The 18,708-nt window shown below is 34.1% G+C and overlaps 1 protein-coding gene across 10 annotated transcripts in view; it reads left to right on the top strand.

Moving 5' to 3' along the window:
- The window catches only part of COP1 (COP1 E3 ubiquitin ligase), a 273,107-nt gene that overhangs the window by 190,356 nt on the left and 64,043 nt on the right, over positions 1-18,708 (top strand). For all 10 annotated transcript variants that reach the window (XM_067728723.1, XM_067728722.1, XM_067728719.1 and 7 more), the window contains 3 exons: positions 14,501-14,618; positions 17,342-17,466; positions 18,525-18,685. In XM_067728723.1, the coding sequence (XP_067584824.1) occupies positions 14,501-14,618; positions 17,342-17,466; positions 18,525-18,685 (404 nt within the window). The remainder of the gene's footprint in view (positions 1-14,500; positions 14,619-17,341; positions 17,467-18,524; positions 18,686-18,708) is intronic.

The raw sequence follows: 18,708 nt of genomic DNA, 5'->3' as shown, positions 1-18,708 counted from the left end.
TACTTGACATGTAATCTGAAGCAAAGGTCTCCAAACTGGAGTAAGAAAACCCTGATGGAGCACTAAAAGCATTTAGGGTTTGTGTAGAAACTTACAGATTTAAGAACATCAACTTTTAGGTCCTCAAATTTCATACGTAAGTTGATATGCCTGATAGTGAAGCCTGAGGTATCATTCCAGTTCTCCTTTTCCACTTCAACTTTTTTTTTTAAGTCTTTTTTTTTTTTTTGATGTGGACCATTTTTAAAGTCTTTATTGAATTTGTTCCAGTATTGCTTCTGTTTTTTGTTTTGCTTTTTTGGCCACGAGGCATGTGGGGGTCTTAGCTCCTCGACCAGGGATCGAACCCGCACCCCCTGCATTGGAAGGTGAAGTCTTTTAATTTTTTAAATTAATTAATTAATTAGGCTGCATTGGGTCTTCATTGCTGTGCGTGGACTTTCTCTAGCTGCGGGGAGCAGGGCCTACTCTTCGTTGCAGTGTACAGGCTTCTCAATTTGGTGGCTTCTCTTGTTGTGGAGCACAGGCTCCAGGAGCGCGGGCTTCAGTAGTTGTGGCACTTGGGCTCAGTATTTGTGGCATGCAGGCTCTGGAGCACAAGCTTCAGTAGTTGTGGAGCACGGGCTTAGTTGCTCTGCAGCATGTGGGATCTTCCTAGACCAGGGTTCAAACCTGTGTCCCCTACATTGGCAGGCGCCACCAGGGAAGTCCCCAGAAGGTGAAGTCTTAACCACTGGACCGCCAGGGAAGTCCCCATATTTCAACTTTTATAATAGCTTTTTTCTGTTTTACAAGAGAAAAACATATTTCTCATTATCATGAACCTTAACATCGTACATTTTACCAGGTTGTAAAACCCTCAGGATTATCTGACAAAGGGATGTTTCTTCTAAATGTTACTAGAGTAACTTGCTGTCATTCTTTGTCTTACAGGTATTTCTATTAAGAAACATGGCATTAGAAAAAATATATTTTGTACTTTGAGTTCTTTTACTTTAGGTATTTGTTGAGTAAGAGAGTGAAGGTGGGTGAAGTTTTTTTTTCTTTAAAGGACTTTTTTCTTCTTCTGAGTATTGTCAGAAAACGTTTGCATTGTTCCTTATTCTCAAGCTCCATGGGAGCAAAGCAAAGAAGCCATTAGCACCAAATATTGAACGTAGATCTTCTTACTTCAGTTGGACAAATAAACAGGTGTAATTAATACTGGTCCATAGTCCATTATCTGCGATTTGAAAATCTAGAAAACTCTGAATTCCAAAAACTCACTTTCATTTGATGGCATGATTAGATATAGAGCAGAGCTACTTATCTTTATATATCCTACTTCATGTAATTGTTCATAAGTTTTCCAGTAGAAATATTAATGTATTTGATTACAGAGTGTGGACATAGACCTTACTTGGAGTGTTGCATAATATGAAGCATATTTCCTTTCAAAGTCTGAAAAATTCAGAATTATGAAACTTATCTGCCCCAGGTGCTTGGGATAAGGGATTGTGTTTCTGCACATTTGATTTGATGTTGGTAAACCCGTTTTAGTACTTTGCAAAAATTCTGATTTTAAAATACTCTTCATTACTAGGTAGCAAGGTAGATGGTTCCAGTTCTTTGTATTCAATAAAAAATTAAAGACTGGTCCAATAAAGATGTCAGATCATTAAAAATATTTTTGATAATAAGTGGCTGTGTGAATTTTGGCACAAACTTGGGATTTAAAAAATTGAATGACATTAGTGAGGAAATTTTACATTTCTATGACTGTATCTATATAAATATATAAATGAACTATAGGAATAGAATTAATGCTGAACAATAAGAATGGAATTCTAAGAGTAGGTAATATTCATTTGTAGTTACCAGAACACAGTCAGTACAAAAGGCAGAGAGAGAGGGTGTGCCACAACCTGTATTTCTAATAAAATATTACTTTTGTTTAATAATTATCAAGATTTGTTGTTTTTTATCAATTGTATACTGATAATTTTAATAGTAACTCAAATGGAGAAAATATCTTACAATTAGAGCATTTTGGTCACAGAAAATTAAATTAATGTTTGTATTATATACATCCTTTTTTCAAAGAAGAGAGAATGCTAAACAAGACTTAGCCTAAAAAGACAGTATAGGGCTTCTCTGGTGGCGCAGTGGTTGAGAGTCCACCTGCCGATGCAGGGGACACAGGTTCGTGCCCCGGTCCGGGAAGATCCCACATGCCGCGGAGCAGCTGGGCCTGTGAGCCATGGCCGCTGAGCCTGCACGTCTGGAGCCTGTGCTCCGCAACAGGAGAGGCCACAACAGTGAGAGGCCCGCGTACCGCAAAAAAAAAAAAAAAAAAAAAAAAAAAAGACAGTATAAAATCTATGGGATACATTTTATTTTGCAAGGGGAACAAAAATACAAATTCAAGAAAAAGATTATGTGAAGTTTTCCACTCTTAAAGAATATCTTGTTTCTGTATATTTTTTAGTGGATGATGTTTGACATCAAATTACTGTGATGTTTAGATTTCATTAGATATACTTAATTCATATTTTAAAATGTCATTTAAATATGTTATAAATGGCAAATGATGAAAAATTTTAGACATTGATTTAAAAATTTATGAGGGTATAGTTTTTTAGTATTCTTTTAGAAAAAAATTAGAAGTCTACTTGGTTAGTTAATTTTGGGACAGATATAGATAGATCATTGTAGGTGGCAGAGAATCAATGAGTGGCTATTACTAGTCAAAAATCAGGTGCTAAATGCTTTAATTGTTAGATTAGTCTTTAAATGAGTTATTGCACAACATTAAATAAAAAATTAAATATTTTAATTGTAAAGAAATATGTATTTTTATGATATAAATCAAGGAGTTTTAGTAAGATGTGGATTTTTTCATAAATTCATGCATGAATCTGAAAACCTGAACTCTCTCAACTATTGTAGAACCATCTGTGGTTGTAGAAAGAAGTTCAGAATCTCAGAAACTTTTTTCCTTGCCTGTACATGCGCTGACTCTTGCTTGCTCATGTTCTCTAGTGCTTTCTCTCAACTCCCCTTACTTCTTTTTCTCTTTCCTTCTTTTTCTCTTCCATGAGAAATGCTACCCTCATCTTAAAAACAGAAAAACTATATGAGCTACAAAATTATAACTTTTCTTGACCCCTGCCTGTCAGAGAGCTGAAGTCACAAGGCAGGGTAACTGAATTCCAAGGAATGCCAAGCCCCTCCAAGGAAAGATAGGACATATGAACATTTGCAGACCACAAGAGGAAGAAGTAGCCACCATAGAAGCTGGTAAGAAGAAATGAGCTAAAATGTTAACGCATTCTTAAAGGCCAAGTGTGGGCTGGCATAGCAGTGTAGAATAATTAGAAGTCCAGAACAAAAGAGGAATGCACACTTACTCATAAGCTTTTCTCCATGGCCCTCCACTGGCTGCTCACAAAATAAATGAGGCAAGACAGTAACCTGCATCAGTGACAGTCAGAAGTTCATGAAGTGATGAGTTCTTGATGAAAGACCAGCACAAAATATCACCTTTTTCTCCAGACCCTCTTCTCATATTGAGCAGAAGCTTTAAGCTCTTAGGAGAGAAGCAGGAAAACTTCTTGGGCTCAGGATCCTGCATCATACAAAGCAGAGATCTACTACTACTGATTGAGTGGCATGAAAACTCTCTCTTGTCTAAGACCTGCCTCAGATGCTGTGTAGAATTTGCCTGCCATGATGGTGAGGGGTTGGAATGCTTAAGAAGCCCCATACCAGAAACTCAGGCATTTGCACCCTTCCTAGGACTCATGATGGAACAGAAGAACTGAGAACCCCTCTCCAAACAGAATCCTATCACCAGAAAAACAAGAAAGAGTCCTCTACCACCAGGGGAGGGGCAGTAACATGGAGAAAGACCCTCTCCTAGGCTCAGACATGCAGGAATTGTTGAAAAGTAACAGTAGAGCAGGAATACTGAGAAGAGTTTCTCTTGCCCCAGGACCACACTAAGCACAAAGTGATGACAGCTCATTGCTGGAAAAACTTGAGGCCTGTGATGCACTTAACAACAGTGAGCTTAACAACCAAAACCAAAACTCAGCTCAACCACTGACTAGGATAGTTGATTCCATCACACTAATTGCCTGACAGAAAAAGAGGTCCTCATTTCCAGGCAGAAATACTGTTTACCTCAGAGTCTACTGTTCTATGTATGATCTCTTACCTTTAATTTAAAAGTATGTGGTATACAAATAAGTAAGAATAAGCATCCTGTTGTCAAGACTCAAAGGACTCATTCGTTTTATAGATAACGCAGATGTTGGGGTATGAGACAGAAATTTTAAAATAAATGATTACATGTTAAAGGATCCAGTGGGAAAGATAAACAATGTGCTTGAAAAGATGAAGAATTTCACCTGAGAAATGCAAAGTATTTTTTAAAAGTGAAATGGAAATACTAGAAATACAAATCTTAATGTCGGAAACAAAGACTTCTTTGATGTGCTTATCAGCAGATTGGATACAAACTAAGAAAAAACTAGATGAACTTGAAGATAGGTCAATAGAAATTATCCAGAGTGAAACACAAAGAAAAGAGCGGGAGGGAAAGACAGAACACAGTAGCAAAGAGTTGCTGGACAATGTCAGACAGTCAAACATACTTGTAATTGGAGTTGTAAAAGCAGAAGGAAAGAAAAGGAAAGAAGAAATATTTGAAGAGATAAAGATCAAGAATTTTTCAAGATGGGTGAAAGGTAACCAACCTTAGATACCAGAAGTTCACAGAACCTCAAACACAATAAAAACAAGCAGACCAAAAATACCTAGGTATATCATAGTCAAAATGTCCAAAACAAAGAAAAATCTTGAAGACAGAGAAATATACTGTGAAAGATAAAAGTTATAGCAACCTTCTCATTATAAACTATACAGACCAAAAACCAATGGACCCACCACACATTTAAAGTGCTAAAAAGTTTTTTTAACCCCTAATTCTGTATCCAGCCAAAAAATCTTTTTTTACAAATAAAAACAAAGATTTTTCAAGCAACCAAAAACTGTGGTTTAATTAGCTCTGGAACTGTGATAAGTTTAAGATGTTAATAACCCTACCTGCATGGATGGATGGACAGATGGTTAGGTGGAGGATGGATGCATGGATACAAAAAGATGGTTCTATTCCAGATATAAATTGCAGAAAATAGAAACAAAAGCAGCCACTTGATTTTGTATAACTCTAGAATACTGAATTCTGAATAAAAGTATATTAGAAGACACATAGTAGGGGTGTGTTAGTATTAGGAAGCTGTGGTCATTCTGGGTTGAAACATCTTGTGAGACCACCAGGTAAGTGATACTTAGCTGCACTCCGGATCCACAAATAGAATGTTATGATACTGATCAGCCTAAGCACATGAACTTTGTAGTCTCCACTTTAATTACAGATCTGCTTATCCAATGTGTAACATATATCTAAAGATTTCTTATAGTCCCTAAAGGGAAAGTAAATAGTGATTAGAGGAACTAGACCATGTGCCATTAGAAAAAAAAAATTACCCCCTCTATCACATTAATCAGGATACGGAATTCTTTTCCTCAGAATTATATCATTGATTTATTAACTTCACAAACACTTATTTTTAAAATAACTTTGTATTTGTTACTATGTATACAAAAATAAATAATCCTACCCCTCAAGATGTTACAGTTAGATAAGGCAGACAAGCAAATAAGTTACAGTATGTTGTAAAAAAATAGCATTAGAATAGTGTTTTTACATTATGAGACATATCAGTCTTTTTTGAGAAGCTGAAACATTATTCATGTCTGGGCCCTATCATAGACCTACTGAATTAGAATCTTCAGAGAGGAGACCAAGCATTTGTATTCTGAAATTGCTCCTTATATCATTTTCATGTGTACCCCTCTGTCTTCTCCTGGGACAAGAATAACTATGCCAAAAATATTTACAGGTTCCTGAATTGGTGGAACAAGAATTTGGAAATGCAGATGTAGGCTAAATAATGAAGGCCCTTTATATGTCATAGTAAGAAAGCTGTTTTTGTCTGATGAACATAACTGAATTAAAATACTAAGTCTCTGTTTTAATAGCATTTAGCAAAACATAAGGACCAAATCTGTCTAGTAAAAGAGAAAAACCAAATTGTTTTTTCTTATGCACTGTTATTATTGAGATAATAGGATTCATTATGACTTTAAAAAAAGCATAAAGGAGGTCATTAAATAGACTGAACCCCAAATCTACATTATCTTTTGCACTTAAATTCTCCATTTTAGATTAGTTTTCAATCATTTACTTGCATGGAGTCTACCTATTATATTACTGCTATAGAAAGACACTTAATATAGAAATATACTTTATATTAATAATAATACCCTGGGTTGGATGAAAGTACCTCTGGAAATGGAGGGACAGCTGTGAAATACACCAGAAAAGTAGTTACTTGACGTAGTGAAGGGTTAATCAGTCTTTTATTTTGAAACTTGCCACAAATGGTTATACCAATTGAAGTAATAAAATTCTCAAAAGGGAGTTCTGGTTCTAACAGTGTGATAGACTAGATAAACTGAAAATCCTCTGCCAATAAACATTTTATTTATTTTACATAATCATTATTTTAGATAAAATATATAAAATATTATTTTAGATGCATAGCTTATAAAGTATTGAAATCACAAAGGGTCACAAACAAAGCAGAATAGAAAAACCAGAGAAGTAAACATGTGAGCTGAAGTTATGTTGCCTGGTGGTGATGGAAAGTTGCTGGCCTCAGTAATTCAGAGACCTGGATATTGAAGAGTTAGTGGGGAGGGAACAGGTGGTGTGGACCTGGGAAGTGTGTACCTAGGGTGTTGTAATTGCCTATCTGCGTATCTACATGGGGAAATCTCCAGAAACTTTGTCTTAGCCTGGGCTCTGAGTGGTAGAGAGGAGCTGGACCCCTGAGAATTCTAACCACTGACTTCATGGCATAGGATGCTTCTTCTTGCCCCCACCACAGAGAAACAGACAAAAGAAGAGAATTACATCAAGAATTGAATAAAATACAAGGAGTGAAATCTTGTGAGCAAAGAAATTCATAAATGTGGGTAAATCTTAGCATTGACTGAATAAAACAACAACAACAATAATAGAAAAATGAGACTAATTTGGATGTTTTAAAAAGATGGAAGTAAAAATTTGGACAAAGTGTAACCGAGGTTTTGGAGGAGTATTGATGAAATGGAAAACAATCTAAGGTTTTTGTATAATCTGTGTAACAATATTAATTAACTTTGTTCTTCAAGTCATACGTTCATTCTACAATTTTAAGCATAATCATTAAAGAATAGAAATAGAATCTCTACTTCGAAACCTACAGTAGGAGAGAAAACTCAATCTGTATTAAAAAGAACTCAATCTATAGCAGGCAGGAAACAAGGAAATGAAGAACCATAGAAAAAGCCAGGATAAAAAGTAAAAACTAAGGTGATGAGAGTTAATCCAAACATCTGACTAATCTGAACACAGTAAATTGAAACAAATTAAATTTACCAGTTCAAAGACCAAATCCCCTGATTGGGTTATTTTATTAAAATTTTAAAGGTTTTCAGCTAAATGCTGTATAAAAACTATTTAGTTTTTTTTTTTCTTTTGGTTCTTTCCTACTACCATTAATTTAGACAACCATTTTGTGAAAAGAGATTGAAGTAAAGCAGATCAGTAAAGACTGAAGCAAATTAATTCTCACAAAGTAAATATTCACATATTTTTACAGGTGGTTAGTTTGGCTATACATAAACTTAGCAAACTAGGAAATAATTTTCTACTACGTTGAGGAAATAATTTTCTATACTGCATTTTGAGTATGTATTTCAGTCTTTTATTTCTAGTGTGGGCATGCCCATTTTATATTTCTACAGCCATTTAGATTTGCAAGACATTGCCTCTGAATTTAGATTTATGATGTTTGAATAATTTTATAAAAATCTAATTGTTTAAAAAATATCACCTACTAAGCAGAAGAGGAAAACAGATCCTTAAATTTCCCTGGTAATTAACACACATTTTGTTATGTAGAGACTGATTCTAAAGAAGGCAAACTGTGAAACCAGGAAATTTTGCCCACATTTTGTGCTTATTTAATGTTTTATAAGCCACTGTGAATATTTTAGATTGTGTGGTTTATGTTTATCTGTAACCTACTACAGCAGTATGGTAATAAAACTATATATTCCACAAGTAATTCATTGTGTATACTTTCAGCTGAATTCAAATAACAAACACAAACATTAAGACTTTTCTATACGTGATACATATTTTTCTGCGTTTCCAACTGATAAAGCTTACAATGATATCATTGTTTAACCACTAATGTCTATGTATAGAACATTGTACTGGGTCATATTAGTGAGTATGAAGATTTAAACAATATTTTCCCTGTTGCCGGTCTAGTTTTAGAGACAGCACAAGAGAAACTCTTTTAGGGGAAACACATTTTCTTCCATCAGAGATAATTAAAACCAACAAATCATGAACATACACAAATAGATATTGAAAAAAATAGGTGTTATTGATATTTTGAACTGGATTTGGGAGTGGTCATAGTAGCGATTTGTAAAAGTATTTATTTGCCCATGAACTTTGGAATTAAGCATTAAAAATTCATTAATATACTCTCTCCCTACCATAAATAGAGATAAATTTGGGAAAAAATAAAGGAAGTCATTTTTTCATAGTGATCAATAATAAAATTATTAATTTTCAAATTCTGTCTCTTCAGATTTCTCAAGAGTTGGCAGGGGGGAAGGAAAGCCAAATGTAGGGAGAGAAGAGGCTTAGAAAAGGGCTCCTGTTCCTCCCTGGGCTCTAACCAGAGCAGCTCTTACTTTAATCAGTTTTATATCCTGAAGTTCTAAGTAAGTTAAGCCAGGGAGGATATTATAAATGTTTCTGCTACTTTTTCTTAACTGAGTTTTTGTTTTTAATTTTGGGAAAATATATTGTTACATAACTGAGACTTCTTTTTAAAGACTTTTTTTTTTTTTAGTACAGTTTTAGGTTCACACCAAAATTGAGAGGGAGATAACAGAGAGTTCCCCTATGCCTCCTGCCCTACCCATGCATAACCCCCAATTATCAATATCTCCCTCCAGAGTAGTACATTTGTTACAATTGATGAATATACATTGACACATCATAATCACCAGTTCACTTGTGGTGTTGTACATTCTGTGGATTTGGACAAATGTATTCATCATCATGGTATCATATAGAGTATTTTCACTGCTCTAAAAATCCTCTGTATTCTGCCTTTAAGAACCTGATCAAGCTTCTAGAAATAAATCTGACAAAATTATGGAGGACTCCTATGACTGGATCCTTCTGGAATTTTTAACTCTTAGACTTGTCCACGCTGAGCCTTCAGCAATTCACCTGTTACAGTTCAAATTTTTATACCCAGATTCTGGTTCCCCATGGCAATTTCTCCTTGCGAGTCTCTGCTCTGATAAGCTATGACTCCCTGTATTTGCTTTTGTCTTTCCAATCTTTGTGTCAGCGGTTGACCTTGGCCCTCACCTCTCTTATGGATCCTAGAATAGTTGTTGATTTTTTAGTCTGTTTACCTTTTAGTTGTTGTTAGGATGGAGTGTTAACTTCTAAGCACCTTATGTGTAGAACTGGAAAACTTATTCGTTTGTTTTTAACTGCTGCTGATTTGATGATTGTGGCTTAATCTCTAATGTACAGATAGATAGTTGCTACTTCTGTGACACTAGGAGAATATCACAATTGCTTGTGCATCTTTTGCAGACTGGTAAGGAGGGGTGACTCATAAAGTAAAGCGTACATAATAGTGGGCTAAAGTTAATATGTCTTTCTAGGGTTTTATATACGGTAAAAAAATAAGCAATGACAGTTTCTGATTCTTTCTCAAATGATGAACAAAGATCTAACAACCAGATTCAGAGCTGGTGTTAAAAGCAAATGCTTCCAAAGTATTCCATGTGCATTTGTATTATTTAACTTATACTTGCTTGATCTTTCTGTTTCCAAAGATTAGCTTTCTTTCAGATCTCTGAGGTGGTATGTTAGGATATCATCAAAGGCTTAAAGGAGGTAAAAATGATTTAATTATTGTTTTTAAGAACAGTAATGATAGCTATATGAGATAAATATCAGTAACCAGTGAACCTGTGTGTTTTTTTGTGCGGTACACGGCCCTCTCACTTCTGTGGCCTCTCCCGTTGCGGAGCACAGGCTCCGGACGCGCAGACTCAGCGGCCATGGCTCACGGGCCCAGCCGCTCCGCGGCATGTGGCATCTTCCCGGACCGGGGCACGAACCCGTGTCCCCTGCATCGGCAGGCGGACTCTCAACCACTGCGCCACCAGGGAAGCCCGACCTGTGTGTTTTTAAATACTAAAGTTATTTGCCCTGCCTAAGGAATGCTTTCTAAGGATTTCTCCAACTTGCTTTCTCATCCCAACCCTATCTTGATGACATCCAAAAGCTGGAACATTGAGAATTTTTATAAATTCTCAAGCATCTGGGAAACCTGAAAATAGTATCGAGGATTTTAAAAATTCAGTTTGATCTCTGATTGGCCATATTGGCTTCTTGCTTTTTGGAACACAGTCTAGGGTAGCTGTGTCATAAACTGTATTTAAAAACTTTGACTTATCAGTTATACTTGGTTTATTCTTACTTTAGTAGAAGGTAATGAACTGTTCATTAAACATTAAGTTCAATAAGATATTTCTACATCTATTCCAGACAAATTATTTCCACCCTATTATTTTAGCATATCAGCAATGATTACCTTATTAATGGTGAAACTGTGTTTGTTTGGGTGTTTTGCTTTGTTTTGGTTTATTTTTTTTAGTATCCCTATAGGAAAATTATTCATTGTACTGGAAATTGTTCTTTCTTGGTATTCCTCTCCATGGTTTTACAAGTAGCATAGTTTGATTAAAAAGTTAAAGAAAAAGAAACAGATTCTGTTTACATTGACAAGGCCATGGGGCATTTAACTAAGCAATCAAATTTAGGACCACCAATGGAACAAACATTATATGCCTCCTGATGTGATGCAGTAGGAAGGACCATCAGTTTTATAGTAATCTTGTCAAAGCTATGTAATAAGAGCATAATAATGAGAAAACATTCAGACAAATTTAGACTTGTGGAACACTTTGCAAAACAAGTAGCCTAGATGCTTCAAAAATAACAGTATTATGAAAATGTTATATGTAAAATGACAGTCGTAGAAACTAAATATAGTGTGTGACCCTTTAACAAAATTAAATAGTTTTCAGGATATTTTTTAAACAGTTGGGATATTTGAATACAGAATACATATTAAGTTATATTCTCATGTCAGTATTAATTTCTTGAGTATGACATATGATATTGTTGAAGAGTTTCCTTCTTTTTAGAAGGTGGGTGCTGACATTTTTATGGGTAAAGTATCCTGATATTTAAAACTTACTTTCATATGGTTCAAGGGAAAAAAAAAGTACGTGTGCTTGTTTGTTTTTAGAAGGGAGAATAAAGCAAATTTTGTAAAATGCTTACAGTTGGTGAGTCTAGATTGAAAGGTACAAAGGTATTCATTGTATTATTCTTTCAACTTTTCTGCAGATTTGAAATTTTTCAAAGTAAAAAAGGGAGAAAAGAAAAATAGAGATGGGATCATATACTATATCTTCAAATTATTAAGACTATTAGAATTATAGTGACACTTCAGAAAGACTTCCCTTTTATAAAGGAAAGAAAATTATTGAGGACTTAACCTACTTACCTAAATTATTTATACCATAATATTGCTAAAGTATATGCACAAATGTACAACTGAAGATCACCTTTGTGTGTTCCTAGCTCTTAAAGCAACTATAAAGTCAAGTCAGATTCTAACTAAATACAGTGAAAATATAAAACCAAAAAAAGAAAAGAAACCCAACATGATGACATAATAACAGTAATGTGATAGCTAGTATATATTTTGCTGAAAATAAATAGCACATGGTAAGCTGGTTCTGAGTACTGCGGTACAGTTTCTTTTCAGGCTGCCATGTCTACAGAAACACCTGCATTTCTTACTCGGTCTCCACACTACTTTTCTCATTCCAGCTACTGAAAAATCTTTTTGCAATACACAATGACATAATTTAACCTTTACTTATACCCCTATATCTTTTACATATTACATCCCCTTTTGTTTTTTTATTAGCCTGAGAATGAGGTAGTATATCATTATACTGTAGTATGCTATTTTATAGTATCATTATTTTCAGATAACTTGAAAAATTAAAGACTTATTTTACTAAAATGTTTTTCAATTTTGAATTATTTACTGCAAGAGAGAAGTTTACTGTCTTTTACTGATAAATTTAACATGAGCACAGCGGATGAAGGAGGATTTTTTTCTTCCATTTTTACTCTAACACATGCCGAACAGATTACAGCTATACATTTGTACTTCCACAGGATAAGCTGAATGCTGTCATTTGAGGTGATCACTTAATGCAATTACAATAATAAACATAAACTGCAATGTGGGAATACTTTTCCATATAAGCAACAAAAATACTGGCAAATTTATAAAAATGAACCAACATTATAGTTATGGAAGCTTTGAAAACCAGCAGCCTTGTTGTCACCACTGGGGTAAAAACTGGTTTTGGAGCTTCTCAAAAATCCCCATTTCCAGATCACTTTCACTATTTGACCTGACTTACAACTCACTAGAAAAGAAAAAGCTCCATTTGCAAGATGTTGTTTCCGTTTGACCTGATTCAGAGTCTCCATGGGAAAAGACCTGTACCCAGGGTATTGTTAAAACAATCAGATGTAGTGTCACAACTATCAAAGTCTGTGATACCAGTTGGGGCAAACAAGAGCAAAACAATTTTGAGGAAAAAGAAAAATTTGGAGGACTTTTTCTTCCCAATTTCAAAATTACAAAGCTGTAGTTATTAAGGCATTGTTGTACTGGCAGAAGAGTAGACATCTGTGGATCAGTTGATTAGAATTAAGAATCCAAAAGAAAATCCTTATTTATAGTCCATTCATTTTCAACAGAGGTGCCAAAGCGGTTCATTGGGGAAAAAGTCTGTTCTCAAATGATACTGGGACAACTGGATTCATATCCATCCACGTGCAAAAAGATGACCTAAGACCTTTATTTCACACCATACACACAGAAATTAACTTAAAATTGATCACAGACTTAAGCATAAGAACCAAAACAATAAAGCTGTTAGAAAAAAAATAGAAAAATCTTTAAGACCTTGGATTAGTCAGTTTTCGTATTTGCAACACCAAGAGTGTGTTCTATGAAAGAAAAAAAGATAAATTGGACCTTATCAAAGTTCAAAACTTCTGTACTTATCTAAAAAGATAAGCAACAGAAAGGTTGAAAATATTTGCAAAACACATTTCGGATGTGTTGCCAAAATTTTCTAAGAACTCAAGTAAAGGAATTGAAACCATCATGTATTGCTGGTGGGAATGTGAAATGGTACAGTGACCAGTTTCTTAAAAAGTTAAACACAGAATTATCACGTGACACAGTAATTACACTTTTCAGATATCTACCTGAAACCTAAATAAATGTCCATGCAAAGATTTGAATGCGATTGTTTATAGCAGCATTATTCACAATAACCAAAAAATGGAAACAAATATCCATAAACTGGTGAGTGGACAGACAAGATGTGGTATATCCATGCAATGGATACTGTTCAGCAATAGAAAATAATAAACTGCTGACACATGTTAAAACATGGATGGACTGCAAAAACATCATGTAAAGTGTAAGAAGCCATCCATACATAAAAGTCACATATTGTATGATTTCATTTATATAAAGTGTTCAGAAAAGGCAAACGTATAGAGGTAAAATACAGTGGTTGCCTAGGTGGTGGGTGGTAAATGTGCACGAGGGATCTTATTGGGATGAAGAAAATGTTCTAAAACTGATTTATGGTGTTGGTTGCAGCACTGGGTAACGTTACTAAAAATCATTGAATTATGTACTTACAGTGAGTAGATTTTTATTATATGTAAAATGTGTCTCAAGAAAGTGTATTTTAAAAAGCAAATGTGGGGAATAAAATTATATTTCATTTTGTTTAACCAGAAACCCAAAATGTTTACATTACTTTTATAAAGCCATGAAAATGTAAGGATACGTTAAAAATTTTCCAGTTATTTTGAATCCTTAATACTGTTTCTAGAGCCAGGATCTCAAGAAATATCAGTGGAACTCCCTTTCAGACTGACTTTGGCATATGTATATACACTTTTTTATACAACCATAGTCTCCTAGATTCAAAACAGAAAACCTGCTGTATCTTCTTATCTTTGAAAATGAGTCATTGCTCTTAGTTTTCTGACTGTTATAGGTGGGATATTGTTTCTTAAACATTTGATGAAAAACACCCAAACCAGTTAAAATAAGCTTTGCCTTCCATTTCTTCATTTACTACATTTTTCTCTTTTTGTTTTGTTTTATTTTAGATCACTGTGTTCACTACTATGATCTTCGTAACACTAAACAGCCAATCATGGTATTCAAAGGACACCGAAAAGCAGTCTCTTATGCAAAGTTTGTGAGTGGTGAGGAAATTGTCTCTGCGTGAGTATTACCCTTTTCAGAAGTTGAGCTTATTTAACATGCCATCATTTACCAGTTTGTAATGTCACTGTGGGTTTTGTGAAGAATAACACTGTGGTATATGCACTTTTTCTTAAATAGTAGATTTTTATAACTTGTCTAATTAAAATACATATATATTCTAGTCTGTGTTGCTCACTTTTATATGTTATTTGTGAATAAAATCCAGATGATACTATTTTTTAATGTTACGCCCTTAAACATTTGAACTTCAGATTGGATTTCAGCCCCTGCTCCTTAAAAAGAGAGAAGCAATATAGTTGATGCAGTAGAATGAGAAGTGTTTTATTTATTTAAGACCACTAATATGTTATTATATATTGATCTATATTGCAGTATAGTAGTATCATTTTTGGTTTTCAACAATATTTGGTTGACTTTCATGATTCCATGTTATTTGATCTCCCAGTGATTTCGTGGTGAGTTTTAAATATGTTTTGAAGAGAACTTTCTAAATGTGACTGCTTACACCTGACAAATATCCTTTGAGAAGCCTTCTGAACTAGAGAATCATAAAATAAGCTTTTAGTTGTCTTTTGTTTTGTTGAAGGAAACAAGATGTCAACCAGGTAAATAAAGCTCAGTTGCTAAAATACTGTTAAGTAAGCTTTTCTACTGAGACAGTCCCTTCTTTCTGTTATCCATATCATTGTTTTCTTTATTTTGTATTATTCTAGTAAATACCCATTCTCAGTCTCCTTTTTTTCATACATATTATTTCTTCTCAAGCCTAATTGTACATTGTTTTCTTTCTTTCACATAGTTTCTAATATCTCTTAGGAGATTATTAATGCCAGTGCCTTATACTTGGGATCTCCCACCACATCTGCCTCCATACTGGTTGCTCTAGATAAGAACTTGGTAATTTGAGTTGATTTAACAAGGTAATTTGAATTGAGTTACAAAAAGGGAAAAAAAGAAAGTGAGAGCTGAGCTTTCTAAGAGGAGTTAATAGAGGAAATTAGTTCACAAATCTAAGTTAAGTGGTAACCAGTCAAAAAGTACCCCATCTTTAGGAGTAATAATGGGCAGTAAATTAAAATTTTATTCAGATTCAAATATGAATGATTATATGTTAAAAGTATTTTTCTTAAATTTCAGACTTATCAGTGTTGAATCAATTAGTTTGATTTCAACTAGTTGAAGTATATGTATACTTAATTGTATAAATTGGAAATCATAGTTGACCTTTTTTAATGCAGATTTGTGGTTTGTATATTCACCAGTCTTTTTTCCTTCTTAGTTTTTATAAATCATGATGATTTTCCTCTTGGACATATTTGTGTTAGAAGTATGTAAGACATTTACCCACAAGTATGTTTGGAAATATTAAAAAGTAATATTAAACTATATACATATTGCTGCAGCCTCTGAATTCTTGGGCTGTGACACACACACACACACACACATACATATAAAGGGATTTTCAATGCAATATTGTTGAGCAAAAAACAAATTTAAAACAACATAAATGTCAGAAATTCCCTGGCAGTCCAGTGGTTAGCACTCTGCGCTTCTACTGCTGGGGCCTGGGTTCAATCCCAGGTTGGGGAACTAAGACCCCACAAGCCACGTGGCGTGGCCAAAACAAAAAACAAAAAAACCCCATAAATGTCTAAGAATAGATGTTATGTTGAAAAATGATGAGAAGCAATAGAGAAGTGTTTGGAGTGTAGCCTCTGAGATAAGACAATTTCAATCTTGGCTCTACTAGTTACTAGCTGTGGTACCTTGAAAATATCCTTAACCTTCTAAATCTGTTTCCTCACCTCTGAAATGGAGCTAATAATACTACTTATGTTGTGAATCTCTGAGTAAAATAATCTATGTAAAACATTTAGCATGGTGCCCTATTCTGTGAATGTTAGAGCAAGAGAAAAGATGATTTATTGTGTAGTCATTAATAAAGATATGGAAACATATTTATTTTACATAAACAATGTAAAACAAATTGTTGAACAAGCAAGAAGCACTTTACAAAATAATATGTGTTGTTATGATCCAATTTTTGTAACAAAAAGTCAGAAGAAAACCAAAACTTGATATTTTATTCAAATCCTAAGATTGTCTTTGTGTGATAGGATTAGCAGTGATTTTTATATTCAATTATTTTTTGATTAATAGCTGCATTTGCGTATTATTTTATTAAGATAAACTATATAGACCATTCAACCATTCATAGTATTCCACCCCTGTAGGTACAACTAAGCTGTGAAAATATCAATAGTTTATATTCAGTATACTAATATAATTCAACAGTTGAAAAGTAAATCAAATCAACTGGAACAACTGAAATTAAGCACAGCTGCCAGTAGAGCTCTGTTGTTGTTTGATGGTGATGGTATGATGGCTAATATTTGTTACTTCCTACATGCCCAGGTACTATTGAAAGCATTTAGAATGAATTAATTTAATTTTTGCAGTATCTTATAGAATTCATCTAATTCTATAAGATAGGAATCATCATATTTCACATTTAACTGATGAAAAAATTGAGGCCAAAGAGGTTGTATAACTTTCCTAAGGTCAAAAGCAAACTAATGGCATAATGACCATTCTGACTCAGACAGTCTAGCTCCAGAGTCTGCATTCTCAACCACCAAACCGGATTGCCTCTAATTAGTAGTGATGGGTTTCATGTAATGAGATCTTAAAGTTGTTCTAACTTTTTGTGTTTATCTCAGTTCAACAGACAGCCAGCTAAAGCTGTGGAATGTAGGGAAGCCATACTGTCTACGTTCCTTCAAGGGTCATATCAATGAAAAAAACTTTGTAGGCCTCGCTTCCAATGGAGATTATATAGCTTGTGGTAAGTGAAACTGTCGTTTCCTGGAACTTTTAAATAGATATCTGTCACTGAAATTGCTTTCAGTGGAATAGACTACATACCAATTCAGGAAATGATCTATACATTCAGAAGATAGCATGTTGAATTTTCCTCAGATTAGAAGAAGCATTAGTCCTTCTCTCCTTCGCTGAGCACAAGCCCTGACCACATGAAATAGCATAAGATTGTTAAATACGTTTTGTAGTTGTTCTCTGGTAAAATATAATGTCTATAGATGTTATGTAGAAGACAGAAAATATTCGTTTCTGCTGATATCTTAATTTTGGAGACATTTGTCTTCTAAAGCTTGATGTTCATTTTCCCCTATATAATGTTCCCTTCAATAAACAGTCTGTTTGGGTAGTCTTGATCTGTTTTTCTAGGACTTTCATTGTTGATAATTTATACAAATTTAAATTAGCAGTAGAAAAGTCAAATTTGGTACTGTTCAAATGCTTTAATACATCTGATGCCTGAATATATGAACTTTCGTCAGTACTTTCAAGTGACTTGGCCTTTTATTCAGTAAAGTTGACTGTCTCTACATGTATATGAACCTAAACCCTGTCAAAGCAAATCTCTTACTTTGATAGACTGCTCAAAAATATAGGTTTCTAGACTACTCAACTTTTATTGGGGAATGGGAAATAAGTTTTGTAGATTATTAAAATCTGCCTTTTTAAGTGCTATAACTTTCTTCTTCCCCTCTAGATAAAAATCTTTATAAATGTAATTCAAGATCATGCTATAATAACACACTTCTGGTTCTTCTCTAGACCTCTGCTAAAATGATTTTTGTATCAGTATTGTTATATCATTTGACAGTGGGTTATTTCTTTAGGTTAGGAAAGTATAAGTTTTTTTCTGTGAATCCTTTTCTCATATGATTCCCAAGAAATCCTGTGCTCTGGTCTTTCATATTTTACATAAAAGATTATTAGTCTTTGAACTTAAACATTGAGTGATAGTTACCTTATGAATGTGATATCCTAATTCTAAGTTCTCCCACTCTAAAAAAATTATTTTTAAATATTTTTCAGGAAGTGAGAACAACTCTCTTTACCTGTACTATAAAGGACTTTCTAAGACTTTGCTAACTTTTAAGTTTGATACGGTCAAAAGTGTTCTGGACAAAGACCGAAAAGAAGATGATACAAATGAGTTCGTTAGTGCTGTGTGCTGGAGGGCACTGCCAGATGGGGTGAGTTTTTATATCAGTTTTTT

The sequence above is a fragment of the Pseudorca crassidens genome, chromosome 2 (genome assembly GCF_039906515.1).
Source record: "Pseudorca crassidens isolate mPseCra1 chromosome 2, mPseCra1.hap1, whole genome shotgun sequence".
NCBI classification, from domain to species: domain Eukaryota; kingdom Metazoa; phylum Chordata; class Mammalia; order Artiodactyla; family Delphinidae; genus Pseudorca; species Pseudorca crassidens.
This window is presented reverse-complemented; position numbering and strand designations above follow the sequence as displayed.